This window comes from Stenella coeruleoalba, assembly GCF_951394435.1.
Source record: "Stenella coeruleoalba genome assembly, chromosome: 8".
Classification (NCBI taxonomy): Eukaryota; Metazoa; Chordata; class Mammalia; order Artiodactyla; family Delphinidae; genus Stenella; species Stenella coeruleoalba.
Window position 1 is genome coordinate 93,676,494 of NC_137154.1, and position 14,341 is coordinate 93,690,834.

The window sequence follows — 14,341 nt, forward strand, 5'->3', positions numbered from 1 at the left end:
CCCTTTCGTGGGCTGGACATCGCACTGCCTGCAGATGCGGGGAGAGCAGAGAGGAGGCTAAGGGGAGGGAAGCAGAGGGGAGGGTGGGAAGGGCTGGGGTTTGGGTGCACACCGCGGAGACAGTCCTCGAGAGCCTGCAGAGACCCATGGTTAGGAGCATCAAACAAGCAGGCCCTGTGTCCTCCTCTGAGCAGCAGTGTAACCCTGGATAAGAGCTCGGCCCTGTGTCCTCCTCTGAGCAGCAGTGTAACCCTGGATAAGAGCTCGTGAACCTTCCAGAGCCTCGGTTTCCTCATGCGTAAAAGGAAACAATAACAGCAGAATGGAGAAGGCCTGGCACGTGGAAAGCACTACAGCAATGCAGCTGGTCATTAGAGCCATGCCTCTGTCATTAACTGGCTACAGGTGCCCTTCGGGCAAGTGACTTAAACTTTATTTGACTTAGTTCCCTCCCTTGTAAGACACACCAGACAGGATTATTGTGAAAACTATATCCTAACCCAATAACAGGCAGGTATTAGGAGACAGAACATGGCTTGCCGTTAGCTCAATCCTCCAGGCTGTGGAGGCCAGAACTGGGCTCCAAATCCCGGCCTCGGGGCTCCCAGTCCAGCACCTGGTGTCATGTTAGGGGGTTAGTGCTGTTCCTGAAAAGAGGATCCCCGGGGAGCCCCAGAGGAGATATCTAAGTAGGTCCTCAGAGCTTACACTCTCACACCCCCCTCCCCCAACCAAACCAGTGGATGAAGACCAGCTCTTTAATTAAGAACTCCCACCCCACATCACCCCTACACACACCCATTCCCAGCTGCTTGGAACCTTCTACGTGTGAGAGGCTCTCCTGAGGCGGAAGGATCTTAATTCAACAGAGCGCTATCTCGCTGAACCGTCACACAGAGTGATGAATGAAGTAGGTGCTGGCATCCGCTTTGCAGATGAGGAAACTGAGGCTCAGAAACGTGTGTCCTCTGCCTAAGGTAAGTGGCAAAGCTAAGATTCCAAAGCACAACACAACTTTCCTTGAGGGCCTGACTCCTTGCCAGGACAGGAAGTCAGAGCTATCGCAGGATCCAACGCTAGGCACGCGGGCTGGGGAGACTTCCCCGGAACACACTCCCCTCTGCCCGACACAATCACCAGGAAAGATGGCACGCCCAAGCCTTGGAGCCATCGCAGAGAGCTGGCTGGAACATTATCTATCCTCTCCCACTCAAAAAGCTCTTCTAAGAAAATCACTCCCCAAACTTCCATGCTTTATTACTATTCGAGGCACTTTATAACAGATTGGGACTCACCAGCATATCATGACAACCTAGTTAAGAGGGGCTCATCTAAGCCACGCACTCACCTCCAGACCTAACCCAGAGAAATGAGACTTTCTAGTTTCTGTAAAGAGAACAGCTGAGAAGCCCTCACTTCCTTGCTTCCATCACCTCTTCCCAAGACCAGAATGCTTCACTGCTAAGAGTTTTCCATCATGAATTTTACCTAAATGCCTATTCTCATGAGATACCTTATATTCAAATGTCTATCAACAGTGGAAGAGATAAATAAAGTTCAGTATAGTCAAACGAGACTATACAGCAATGCAAATGAATGACACATAACTTCACACAGCAGGAGGGCTAAACCCCACAAACAACAGTGAGCAAAAGATTCAAGGGCATATGTGCTGTAGGACTCCATTTAGATAAAGTACAGAAACAAGTACAGGCAAACATCTGTCTTGCTAGAAGTCAGGACTGTGGTTTCCCCTAAGGGTGGAGTGACTGTAAAAAGCATGAAGGGGCTTCTGAGATGCTGATACCTTCCCCTGGATATTAAACTTTGTGCAAATTCATCAAGCTATATACTCACAACATGTGCAGTTCTTTTATATACTCTCTTTCAATAAAGGGTTTTTTTTTTTAAAGAAACTCACTGAATTTCTCCATGAACCAAGTACTAAAATGAGCACATTACTTAATATAAATGGGTCCTATCTCCTTGGACCAACATACGTAGTGATGAACAGGGTGGGTGCTGGCATCAGCTTTGCAGACGAGGAAACTGACGCTCAGAAAGGTGCGTTCTCCACCTAAGGACACACAGGAAGTGGCAGAGCTAAGATTCCAAAGAACAGCATGATTTTCCATGATGGGCCGCCTTGCCTTCTTCCATGTTACACACACATCCTCAAAACGACAGGTGCTGCCGGCTCCCCATTCCCGCCCTGCAGGGGAGCCCGTGTCTGGTCCTTTACCTGCTTTGACGCGGATGTCGGGACTCCGGATCTTGCCGGCAGCATTCTCCGCGGTGCAGAAGTAGTCATTGTCGTGGATAAAGCTATTGAAGGCGGAGGGGGAGAAGGGGTAGAGCTGCAGCGTCCCGTTGGCGTGGACGTGCCGGATGTGCGGCACGTCGTAGATGTCGTCCCCCGTGGCCAGGTACCATCGAAGGGCCGCGCTGGGGGAGCCCGCGGCCGGGCAGGGCACCACCACCCCCACGGAGCTGGAGAAGGTCACCTGCTGCAAGGAGTCATTTACAAAGTAGAGGCTGGTGCCGACATCTTCAGGGCGGGCTGCAGGGGAGGGGAGAGGCTGGTTAGCGCCTGCTAATGATACCCTCGTAGGCCCGGGAGGCTGCAACACCCACGCTCATTCATAAAACGTTCAAGCACCAGTCATTCAACAGCACTACTGAGCACTGACTGTACACCAGGCACTGGCAACGGTGATGAAGAGACAGTTCCCACCCTGCATAAGCTTCCAGCCTAGCACAGGGATGGCAAAAGTTGAAACGTCTCGTCCTCCACGCCAAGCCGAGTCCACGGAGAGAGGCGGCCACCGCTCTGCTATGGTGAAGGGTCCCAAGCCATAATCCACGTCCCCGCACCCCAGCCGCCCATCAACACTTCAGGAGAGACACTGAAATTGCTTAGATAATGGGTATTTATTGAGTACCTATTACATCAGGGAGGGTCACACCCGGTCCCTTGGTTCATCCGTACAACACTGAGAGGAGACAGTACTGCCTCCTTTTTTATCGTTCCCTTTTGGAGGCTGAGCAAGTTATGTGATTTGCCTGAGATGACACAGCCAATAAGCTACAGGATTGAAATCTGAACACACTGCCCTAAAGAGGGTCTTAGCACACTTTCTGTCACACCACAGCCGAAAGGTAAAAGGTCAGAGACCGTGTTCTACGAGGAAGGGCTTCACGAAGCGGGATGCTGGCCTGGACGAGAAAAGACTGCAGAGACGTCTTCCCCTCTGGAGGTCGATTTGGAAAATGTGTTGCCCCAGAGGATGGGTGGCGGACTGGCGGCACCGTGGGTAGACCAGTCCAAGCCTGGGGACTAGAGATACCCACCCCCGCAAGCCTAAGACCATCCCTGACACTGACCAACCATGGAATTCCCTTCCCCTCTCTGACCCTCTGCTCCTTCACTTGTAAAATGGAGGGAGGATACATGAGGCTGCAAAGACCCTGCTCATCTCTGACATGTTGCCATTGCAACACTCAGTCACACGGGCGAACATGCTCACGACCGCAGCTACCTGACAACATCAAGGCCGCCTGACAAGGAGGACAGCCGTCTGCAACTCTCATCCCAGCCCAGGGCCTCAGTCTTGCCTGCCCTCGTGGGAAGCAGCCCTGAATGGTGGAATCAGGGCCTTCCCTCCCTACCAAGGAGCCTGCTCCCTTAAGAAGGGCCACCTCTGAACAAGTGGAAGCAAACCCAGAGGAAGAGGGGGCCTGGTCCCGGGTCTCCAGCTGGAAGCCACTCCCTCTCCCCCAGGAAGATCAAGGAGCAAACTAACCACTCTGCCGCTTGTTTAAAGACCGTTGCAGGGGACCCAACTTGGCCTCAATTTCCACAACTTTATGGGGAGGGGAAGGGCCTGCGTCCGACCATATTAATATTCTCGGCTTAGCTCTGAGCCGAGCCTCCAGGGAGAATGTACCGGGCAGCTCATTGAGGAAGGCCATTAAGCCTCATTGGTCAGAGCAATTCACATCATCTCATAAAAAGCTGCGATGAAGCCATTAGCAGCAGTGCTGGAAAACACATCCATGGGCTCCTTGCTGGGGTGTCAGGGGCATCCTCTTAGCTGCAGATGCATTTGCCCTCCCTACCCGGCACTGCGTGCCCATAGCGGCTGCAGGGGGCAGAGGGGGGTGCCGGGGCACGGGGGGCAGCATAGCTTTCCCGTCCACGTCCTCACGCTGCCTCCCCGGTGACAGTGTCGGTGCTGGTGGTGGAGAAGTCTGCTCTGTGGAAGAGGGGACCCCGGTGGGGACCCTTGGAAGCCTGCCCAACTCACAGGGACCAGAGTATTCCCCAAGGTCATGAAATCATGTCATTCTGCAAGTAAGCAAACTGAGGCTTAGGAAGTTTCTCTTCGGATCCACACTCCCCAGGTTCCCAGGAGCCCGCTCAGCTTCTGAAAGACTTCTTTATTGACATTCAGTCAACAATTATTCGTTAAGCATCTTCTACATGCCAGGCACTGTTGTAAGCACTTTACTCGTATGACTTTTTTTTTTTTTTTTTTTTTTTTTTTTTCAGTACGCGGGCCTCTCACTGTTGTGGCCTCTCCCGTTGCGGAGCACAGGCTCCGGACGCGCAGGCTCAGCGGCCATGGCTCACGGGCCCAGCCGCTCCGCGGCATGTGGGATCCTCCCAGACTGGGGCACGAACCCGTGTCCCCTGCATCGGCAGGCGGACTCTCAACCACTGCGCCACCAGGGAAGCCCTACTCGTATGACTTTTAATCCTCCCAACAACCCTGTGAGGGAGGTATTATTCTTATTCCAGTTCACAGATGAGGAAACTAACGCACTGAGCGATCAAAGAGACTTTCCCAAGACCACATGACCAGTAAGTGAGGGCTCTGGGACTCAGACTGAGGCAATCTGAGCCCGGAGTCTGATTTCTTAACCCTTAGATGATTGTAACCACTGCAATAATAAAGAGGGGGCTTATACCTCCCTCAAACAGCACCTGGCCCCCAACTTCCCTTTCCAGCTGGCCAAGAACAGGATGAATATATCCACACGCCTGTGCGCGCACGCACACGCACACCCCCTGGGAGGGGCCCGTGTCGGACTCAACATTTCAGACATGCTTAGCCTGTGGGCGCAGGAACATCACTCTGGGGTTCTGGGTACTTCCTGAGACAACGTAGTTAATCAGACACCCTCACCGTGGCAGTTTTATGGATTCTGGACGCCAAAATCCATCAAGGAACAGAAAGAGGCATAATGTAGACATTATGCCTGACAAATGGACTTAGGAAGCTGAGAAAGATCCCTGACAGAGAGGAGCTCAGGAATTGTCTGATTCGAGGGGCAGCGTAAGAAAATATTTAAGGATCAGTATGAAGTAGCCCTCAGTGATGCTAAGGCCAGCAGCAATACTACCAGCCAGGGGATATGGGGATATATGTACATGTATAGCTGATTCACTCTGTTATAAAGCAGAAACTAACACACCATTGTAAAGCAATTATACTCCAATAAAGATGTTTAAAAAAAAAACAACTACTGCTAGCCACCATGGATTTCATTAACTAGAGGCCAGGCTGGGCGCTAGACCTGTTACAGGTGTTCTCTCACTTAATCTCATGACTCTCTAGGGGATGCTATTATTATCATCCCATTGTACAGATAAGGAAATCGAGGCTCTGAAAAGTTAACTGATTTACCCAAAGTAACCCAGAGTGAAAGTATTAAGAGCTGGGCCAGAACCCAACTTTGCCTGCCTTCAGAGCCTGGGGGTGAAACTGCCCTTTTGTACGAACCACACCGAAGACAAAAGGAATCAAACCACAAAATCTTGGTTTTCCAGGCTGGGTGTCCCTCCCCATCCTTTCTTCCATCCCAAACCCACTCTCAATACACATTCCTGGTCTTCTCTCCCGGCTGGAAATCCATCCCACCCTCCCTGCAGAGACAACCCCTGGGGATCAGGCTTCTCTCGGCTCCGGGCTCCGGGCAGGACTGTCAGCCACCGTAGCAGCAGCCTTCCTGCTCTCTGGGCCTCGGATCCTGCCAGAGACAAGGACACGGGCTTCTCAGCAACTACAAATGGGTAGATGTAATTGATGAATTGACGGGGACCGTCCAGCCACCTGTCAGGGCTGAAGAAACAGCGGATTTATAGCCAAAGGTGAGTAGCCTCATATTTCTCCCCCCTGGTATGTGAGCTGCTGTCTTCTGGGTCTGGGGGAGCTGTGGAGGATTAGACACACCATTCGTTTCAGCTTGTAGCTCTGACAGAGCACTGCCATTATGAAACATCACCCTCAGGTGTGAAACAATAGCATTTTGCACTTACTTCGGGCTCATATCTTACCATCACAAGGCACCTGTCAGCCTGGAATGCAGAAGCCTTTAAATAAATATTAATTCAGCCTCACCCCACCTGCCAAGAGAGAGGGATAAGCAAATCCATAAAGGGGAAACTGAGGCACGAATCTCCTGAAATCTCTGCCATGTGCTAAGATGAAGGTTGGCACAGGGCACCAGTGAGTGGCTGCGGTAGCAATGGGTACGATCAGTCACCGGCCACGGAAGGGGTAGGAGCAGGGGTCTGGGGGCCTCACCCCCACCTCACGGAGTCTGGAGAGGCTTCAATGGTGGCAGCGTTCCCTCCTCAGGCTCCTGTTTGAACCTTCAGAGCAGTGACAAAGCCTCAGCCAGCTCTGAGGAGCACAGAAGCATGGGACAATAGTCAGACACCCGGGACAAGTCTGACAGTGCTACCTTCCCTCCTGGGGCTCATTCCTGACCTGCTGTGTGACCTCAGGCAACCCACTTAGCCTTGCTGAGCCTCAACGTCCTCATTCACAAAAGGGGGACCTTACCTGTCCCCCAGGGCTGCTAAGCAGGCAAAACAGAACGTGAAAGTACTTGGTTCCCCGAAATGAGGATGCAGGACTAGGAGGGATGGGATTGTTATTCGCATCCCAGTGGTTGATTCCCCGAGGGGACCAGGGAGGCGAAAGTTACTGCAAAGCGTGGTCAGGGTCCAGTCCCCCCAACCCTGCCGTCCTGCACCTGAGGGTGACTCCTGCACCCTTGAACGCTCTCCTCTCCCAGGTCCTTCCTGACCCGAGGCCAGGAAAGACTTGTTCCCTCAGAAGATCTTTACCCAGCACAAGCCACATGCCCAGCAGGCCCCCAGGTGTGGTGGAAAGCATCAAAGGCCGGGGAAAACGGTCCCCGCCATCCAGGAGCTTGCAAAGGAGATGGGGGCCGAAGAGGGCTAACCCACCGCCCAGGGCAGAGTTCGCAGAAGGGTTTATGGCCCTTCCTGTAATTTCATTTCGGCTCTACACGTTCTCCCCTGGAGGCTTAGTGGCCTGGCTGATGGTACAGAGTTCTCAGAAGAAAGGAGACTAACTGATTGAGCGCCTACTGTGTGCTACAAGGGCATTTCCTCACATAATCCTGACGCAGAGGTCCGAGGTGTGCTCTGTGAGTCTCATCTTACAGGTGAGGTCAAAGAGGCTCATGCGGGGAGATTCTCCAAGATCGTACAGCCAGGAGGCCACCAGGCCAACAGTCAAAGTCTGCCTGGCTCCCAAGCCAGAGTTTTTTCCAACACAAAGCTGAAGAGTTCAAAGTTTGGGGCCTTATGAGGATTTTCTTTCATTTCTTCTCTGGAAGCCAGTCCAAATTTGGAAAGCAAATCTTTGGACAGGAAACTCCGACTTTCGCCTAAATCTCAGCCATCCCCCAGCTCTTTCCTCCCTCTGCAGACAGTACCAGGCAGACTTACAGACAGAAGGACAGGAGGGAGAAACACTTCGTAAATAAAGAGAGATCAGATCAACAGCAAAGCTTCTTCTGGTCAAAGGGGAAATGGATTTTTAATAGAAAATGGAAGTTATGGGCTTGGTTGTGATGTGACAGACGCCCAGACTTAAACCCCTTTAATCTTCTCCGCCGGTTAACATGGAGCACCACCCTGATGCCGTGTTTCATAAAACAGGCTCCAAATGGCTGGGAGATTAGAAGCGTAGAAATAGCACAGCAATATTTTTAAACCAGAAATCGCACCCAGGCATTTGGGCTGCCCCAGGGTCACCCCTGAAACCTAAATATCCATCGCATCAACTTGTCCGTCTGCCCCACGCTGTCTGGCCATCGGGATTAGTTTGGCGAAGGAAACTCAACACCCACGCAGTCGACACCCAGGGGCCCCCCACCCCACCTGCCCGGGTTGGGATGGAGGTGTCTGGCCAACTGAGGCTTCCACCCAGGTGCACTTTGAATTATCCCCATGTCATCATCTCCAATCATCGTGAATGACAACCTGAGGGGACCGAAACGTTAACGTCTCACCACCTCCACAGGGAGAAATGAGTCACTTCTTCTCTCCCTTTACAATATTTAGTCTCATTCACTGGATCTTTCATCCAGGAGCATCTGCCAGTGCTGGAGTCCCTGCCACCTGCACCCGCCCGAGAGATGGGCAAGAGCCTGCAAGGGGTATCCAGCCCCGGGCACGGGGAGCGTGGCTGGATGGTAGCAGCGGGGACGAGGGGCGGGCAGGGCTCCCCTGCAGGCCTATGAGCTCCCCGTCTTGGTCACCACTCTGTCCCCTGGGCCTAGCATAGCACTAGGCACTTAGCACAGTGGTTAAATGCCCAGACTCTGGTGCCAGGCTCCCCAGGCTTGAATCCTTGCTCTGCCCCTTACAAGCAGGGTAACTGCAGGCAAGGTTACCTCGCCTCTCTACACCTTGGTTTCCTCATCTATAAAATGGGGGTGACTGTATCTACTTCAAGGGTTGTTAGATTGGATGAGTTAATATGTATGACAGTTTCCGGTACATATAAGTGGTAGAGGTAACCACCTAAGTATTCATTGCTGTTGTTATAAATATTATCATGATAGCAGACAGGCAGGAAGTATATCCCACAACAAATACCTCTCACCAATGACGATCATGATGGCAACCTCAGACAGTAGTTTTCAAACATTACTATGCATAAGAACCACCTGGAGACCTTGTTAAACATGCGCGCCCTTAGATACCAGATTCGCTGAGTCTGTCGTAGGGCCAGGGAACTCTGTTTCTGAGGCAGGTGGTCCTCTGTCTACACTCAGAGTAATGCTCTATAGGAAAAAGGTTTGCCATACCGGACTTCAATCCACTCTCCCAACAACAGACCATTCTCATGGGCTTGGCTGACAGAACTTCAGCACCTCATTAAGTAACTTAATTTGGTGATCGAGTTAATGAAAGAATAATGGTGTGATCAATAAACAGAGCATTGCCACAGCTACACGGCTCCCGGGCCACACACAGAGCTGTGGTTGTTTTAATGCAGATGTGAGGGTTCTCAGATTAATTTGCAAGGTTGATTACTCCGCTGCATCTCCACACAAAGGTTTTCATAAAAGAGATGTATTATTTGTCTTCACTCTGTTCTTATTCCATAGTTGGAAAAACCGGGTCCAGAGAGGATCAGCCAGTGGGGTCTCAGGTCAACCACCATGTCCATCCAAAACTCAGGTGAGGACCAGGGAGACGGGGTCTGGCCCCTCCCTCAGAAAACCCCGTTATGGTGTGTTCACACCTTGGAGACAATCGGAGTCTAGATTCCGAGGAGGGGAAGGGCCGGTCTCCCCAGACAGCATCTGAGCATTTACAGGCAACCAGAACTGGTTGTGCAGCTGGACCAATCCCAGACCTTCTGTCCCCAAACCTGGCACACTTGCTTTACCTCTACACTCACCATCCTCATGGCCACAATTTCTTTTCAGCACTAATTGTGTGCCAGGCCCTGTGAGAAGCCCTTTCCTTCCATTACAGTGCATTTAATCCTTATGAGCACCCTCTAACATAGCTACTGCCCAAGACCCCATTTTACAGATAAGAAAACAGGACCTTCAAGAGATCAAGTAATTTCCTAGGCGGCACAGCCAGGGCTGACAGAGCAGCATTTGAAACCCAGGCCTCCCTTACTCCGGCTGTGTCTCTCAACGGGAGCGCTGCATTCTACTCTCAGAGTGTCTGCAAGCTGTGATCATCCTATAAGGTGGGTTTCTGATGAAAGAGAGCCCTTTGGGAAATGACAATTCTGAATTATTTGGGACTGCCCCAGGCATCAGACATTTCATCCCTAATCATCCTTCCCTGCCCTCCACTATATCCCCCTTACTCTAGGGACTAAAATAACCAAAAAGTATCCCCCCAGTTGCCAAACAGCCCTAAGGAAACAGTACCACCCCAATGAGAAGCACCGCTCCAGTGCCCAAGTGGTCACCTCTGTCCATCAGAAACGGTTTTTTTCTTTTTTCTTAAGATTCTTAGCACAAACATAGTTCCTGTAACCAGCAACCAGAAACCTCTGAGATCCAGTAAAGATCAGTCATCCTTCAACCTACAAGGCCCCTCACCATCAGCTCCAGAAGTTATGAGCAACAGCTGACAGTCAAACAGACTCTTTAATCTTCCAGCCCCTTCTAGACAGGGCCTGTCAAAGGAATGCCCCTTATGGCCAGAAAGGTCTTTCCTGGGAGTCGGCTCAGACAGCACAGTTGTCCCCAGAGATTCCTAGATTTAGACTGTTCACACTGGAGGGACTTAAGAGATTATTTTGTTCGATCTCCTCCATTTACAGATGGGGAGAGTGAGGCCTGGAGAGTCACTTGCCCCAGGTGCACAGCTGGCCAGCATCCTGGCTGGGACCAGACCCCCGTCTCCAACGCTCTTGCAACTCTGGCCGCTCCACTTTCAGATCCCAACAACCCAGGCACGGAGGGCATCGTGGAGAAAGGGAATGATGTCGTAGGAGGGAGCGTTAGAGGGACCAGGGCTGCTGGCTGCCCAGAGGAGAGGGCTCAGGTGGGCAGTTCATCTGTCTACAAGTAGTCAAAGTGTCATCAGGTAGAAGAGGGTTTCACCTGGATTTATGTGGCCTCAAAGGTAGGAGCAGAGCCAGTGAGTAGAAGGTACAGGACCAAGAAAGTGGCTGACTGTAAGGGTGAGAGCCGTAATAGCTCCCTGGCCAGGAATGGCCTCCTTGAAAGGCAGGAGTTTCCAGTGGCTGGAAGTGCTGTAGCAGAGGAAGAACAACGCTGGTGGGACAGTGCAGAGGGGATCAGACAGCTGATTAGGGGACGGATTCCATGTCCCTGAAGGTGCCTTCCAACCTGGAAGATTTTGACCCATGGCTGTCACACCCCCAGAGCAGGTCCCCCACTCACCTTCTCCCCCATGGCTCTGGGAGGCCACCCTAGATACAGGGTGTCCGTGACCCTGAGTCAGCTGGGTTCTCAGGGCCTGGATTCCAATAATCGCTGTGACCTCAAACAAGGTGACCCAAGGTGGGACCCTGTGCCTACTCCCCTTCCCACAAAAAAACTGTGGAGTCCCAGCAGGGAGAACACCCTCAGGGGCGTGTCCAGAGGATTATGGACTAAACGGTACATCTAAGGACCTGGGGAGGGAGCAGAGGTAAGCTCCTCCCACTGCCCCCAGGCACTGGGGCCACAGGGAATCTGCCAAGTCTACTCCATGAAGACGCTGGCAGCCTGGCTTTGTCTCATCAGCTGTTCCCCATGTTGATGAAAAGCAAAGGCTAGGAAAATTCTCCATATGTGTGAGGCCCAGGGAGGGGGAGACAGCCACACACAGCTGTGAGACCTTCGTTGTTCCTGTATCATGAGATGACAGTAATTATACCTCATTTCAGCAGAGCATTTATAAGGCCAAAACTGATTTGCTGTGGCTTTTACATGTGTGTGTTTATATGTTGCCCTCTTCAGTTTACAAAGCATTGTCACACGCTATACCATTGTATGGCCTTCACCCTTTTTGTGCATATGCGACAGCAGTCGCTCTGGGGGACAGCCAGGACTGGGGTTATTTTGCCCATTTTGCAGATTGGGAAATAGAGGCACATGAACTATTAGGTAACGTGCCTATATTAGACAGCTGAGCTTTGTTTTCTAGGTCTATGGACAATGCTTCTTCACACACACACACGGAGTTTAATGGAGATGCAACTTGCCTTTGAATAACTGTTCTTAATGAAGACGGTGACCTTGGAAACTGTCAGTGCAAACAGCGTGTAGAGCAAGGGCATGGGGAAGTGGGGCAGGGGGTGGCTGAACGGATGAGGGGATAGCAGCTGGATGGCAGGGGTGGTGCCCAAGGCTAATGCTATTCATGCGAAAGCAGCACAGGACAAACAGCTGTTAAACAGGGCGCACAGGCTGCTGTGCCACAGCCCCGCACCCCGCCACTCATGGGACCCACAGGCCACAGCCTGCCATGAGCAGCAACTGACCTCTGGGTCCTATGCTGCTTCCCTGGGTCATATGGCTGACCGGGTTACGGAGGGAGGAGTGGTCCAGGGATCCCCAAGGTCAGGGGCTGTCAAGGGTGTTCTCTATACATGAAACTACCTGAAAAACAGCGAAGTTCATCCTAGCAGGGAAAGACAGAAATCCATCCAGCTACAAGGTATGGGGGCTCCCCCTGTGCAGCCCACGTACATAGGTTTATGGCATTAAATCAGTTCTTACTGTGTCCAGTCATGGTAGAGCTTTATCAACCAACCCCAGCCTTCCTTTGGTAGGTACGAGACTGGCCTTTGCCTCACCCTCAAATCCAAATCTGGAGCCAACCTGTGCCCTCACCTTTTCTACAACTGCCACCAGCTGTGGCTGGGGAAAGGGAGTGTGCTGGGTGCTCCCACCCCGCCCCACCCCAGGGCCACCCAGGCGGCTGCATGGCCTCGGCTCTCTGGCTGAGGACGGGTCCTGCAGGCTACGCAGCTGATAGGTGATGGAAGGAAGCTGTGACGCCCCCTGCCCTGGCCACCATTCAGCCTCTCTCACTGCTACAAAGTCTGAGTCCGTTGGCTTGGCCAAAACTGCGGCTCATTAGTACAAGCATTCGGGACAGAAGCAGATGCTCTGCTCTGGGGGGGAAGGGGGCTGAAGCTGGGAGTAGTGCAGAAAAAAGAAGAGGTCTAAGGTTTATTGAAAACGAGTTATATTCTAGGTACTTCATATGCATTAGCTCCTTTAATCCCATTTCATAGCTGGAGAAAGTGAGGTTCAGAGAGGACCAAGGTCACATACTAAGTGCAGAGCCAGGATGCAAATGAAGGGTTTGCCTTGACTCCGAATATCCACTGCACCATCGAATTGCAATCTTTTTTATTTTTCTTCACAATTCTAGTATATAAAATGCTCTGGTTGGAAGAACTGGGGGAGGAGGGCTTGAAGCTCTGCCCACTGGCCCTCTCCCTCTCTCCCTCCGGCCATCCCCCGAGGCTCTACCCAACACCTTAGGGTTCCACCCCCACCTCCTTCAGAAACCTCTGTGGGCTCTGGTGGACCAAGGCTCTCCCAGATCATTAGATGTGCAGAAAAACACTCTGGGAGGCCTTGGAGCTGCACCTGCCAGGGTGGGATTTGCCCAGGGCCCCGGAAATGCAGACAGAATCATTCCCGAAGCCACCCCCCCCCCACTGTGGGCATCCCAGCTGGCTCTCTGGGAAGCAGCACTCCAGCTGCCCTGAACTGTGTGCTCTTCAAGCATTACTCCCAACTCTTTATACACCCATCGTCTGACCACAGTGCCTGCCTTTCACCGCGCCCCCACCACTGCATGTGACAGAAGGCGTCTTAACAATGGTAGAAGCAGCCGCTGGGGGCTCTTCCCCTCAGAGGCCACAACCCCCTCCCAAGCTGGACACCGACAAACCAGCGGGGTGAAAGAGCATTTTGCCTCACTTGATACCCTCTTCCCATCAGTTGCTGCTTCTCCACCCACTGACCACAGCCCTAAGCATCCTCCATTCTGGGGGTGCACTCACCAGAAAACAAATGTTGGCCCTGGATCCCCAAAGCAGGTGTGCCCCTCTCTTCTTCCTGCAGTACAAGAGGCGCAACCCACACCCAAAGTTTGGTCTGCCTTCGGGTGTCTCTGCCGCCGGTCACCCATCCCACCCCAGTTGCAAGCTCGGGGGCTGCCTTGCCAGAAGAAAAACTCAGTGCTGAGCCCCTGTAGGCCTAGAACTCAGAGGCAAGAGAGAAGCACTACCCAAAACATCATCCTTCTCCCCACTCTTGCCCCACTCCCATTCCACAGAAGGAAAAGCCACTGCCTGGCTGCAACTGAGGCTGAGATCAAGATGCGGCTACTCAGAGGGTGAGGAGGCTCTTGGCCTGGCTAGGTGAGCATGCAAATCTGTATGCAAATTATATGCAAATCCAGGGCCTGCCCTTGGGTTCCTGGCACCCTGTCATGTCTGCTGCCTGTGGCTCACCCCATTCGTGCACCTGGGTGCTGGTTAGAATCTACTGAGCTAGGGGCTGAGAAAGC

The 14,341-nt window shown here is 52.3% G+C and overlaps 1 protein-coding gene across 1 annotated transcript in view; it reads right to left on the reverse strand.

The window, feature by feature from the left end:
* DSCAML1 (DS cell adhesion molecule like 1) overlaps window positions 1-14,341 on the reverse strand; it is a 342,838-nt gene that overhangs the window by 324,361 nt on the left and 4,136 nt on the right. Inside the window, exon 2 of the mRNA XM_079930621.1 lies at window positions 2,243-2,560. Within this exon, the coding sequence (XP_079786747.1) occupies window positions 2,243-2,560 (318 nt within the window). The remainder of the gene's footprint in view (window positions 1-2,242; window positions 2,561-14,341) is intronic.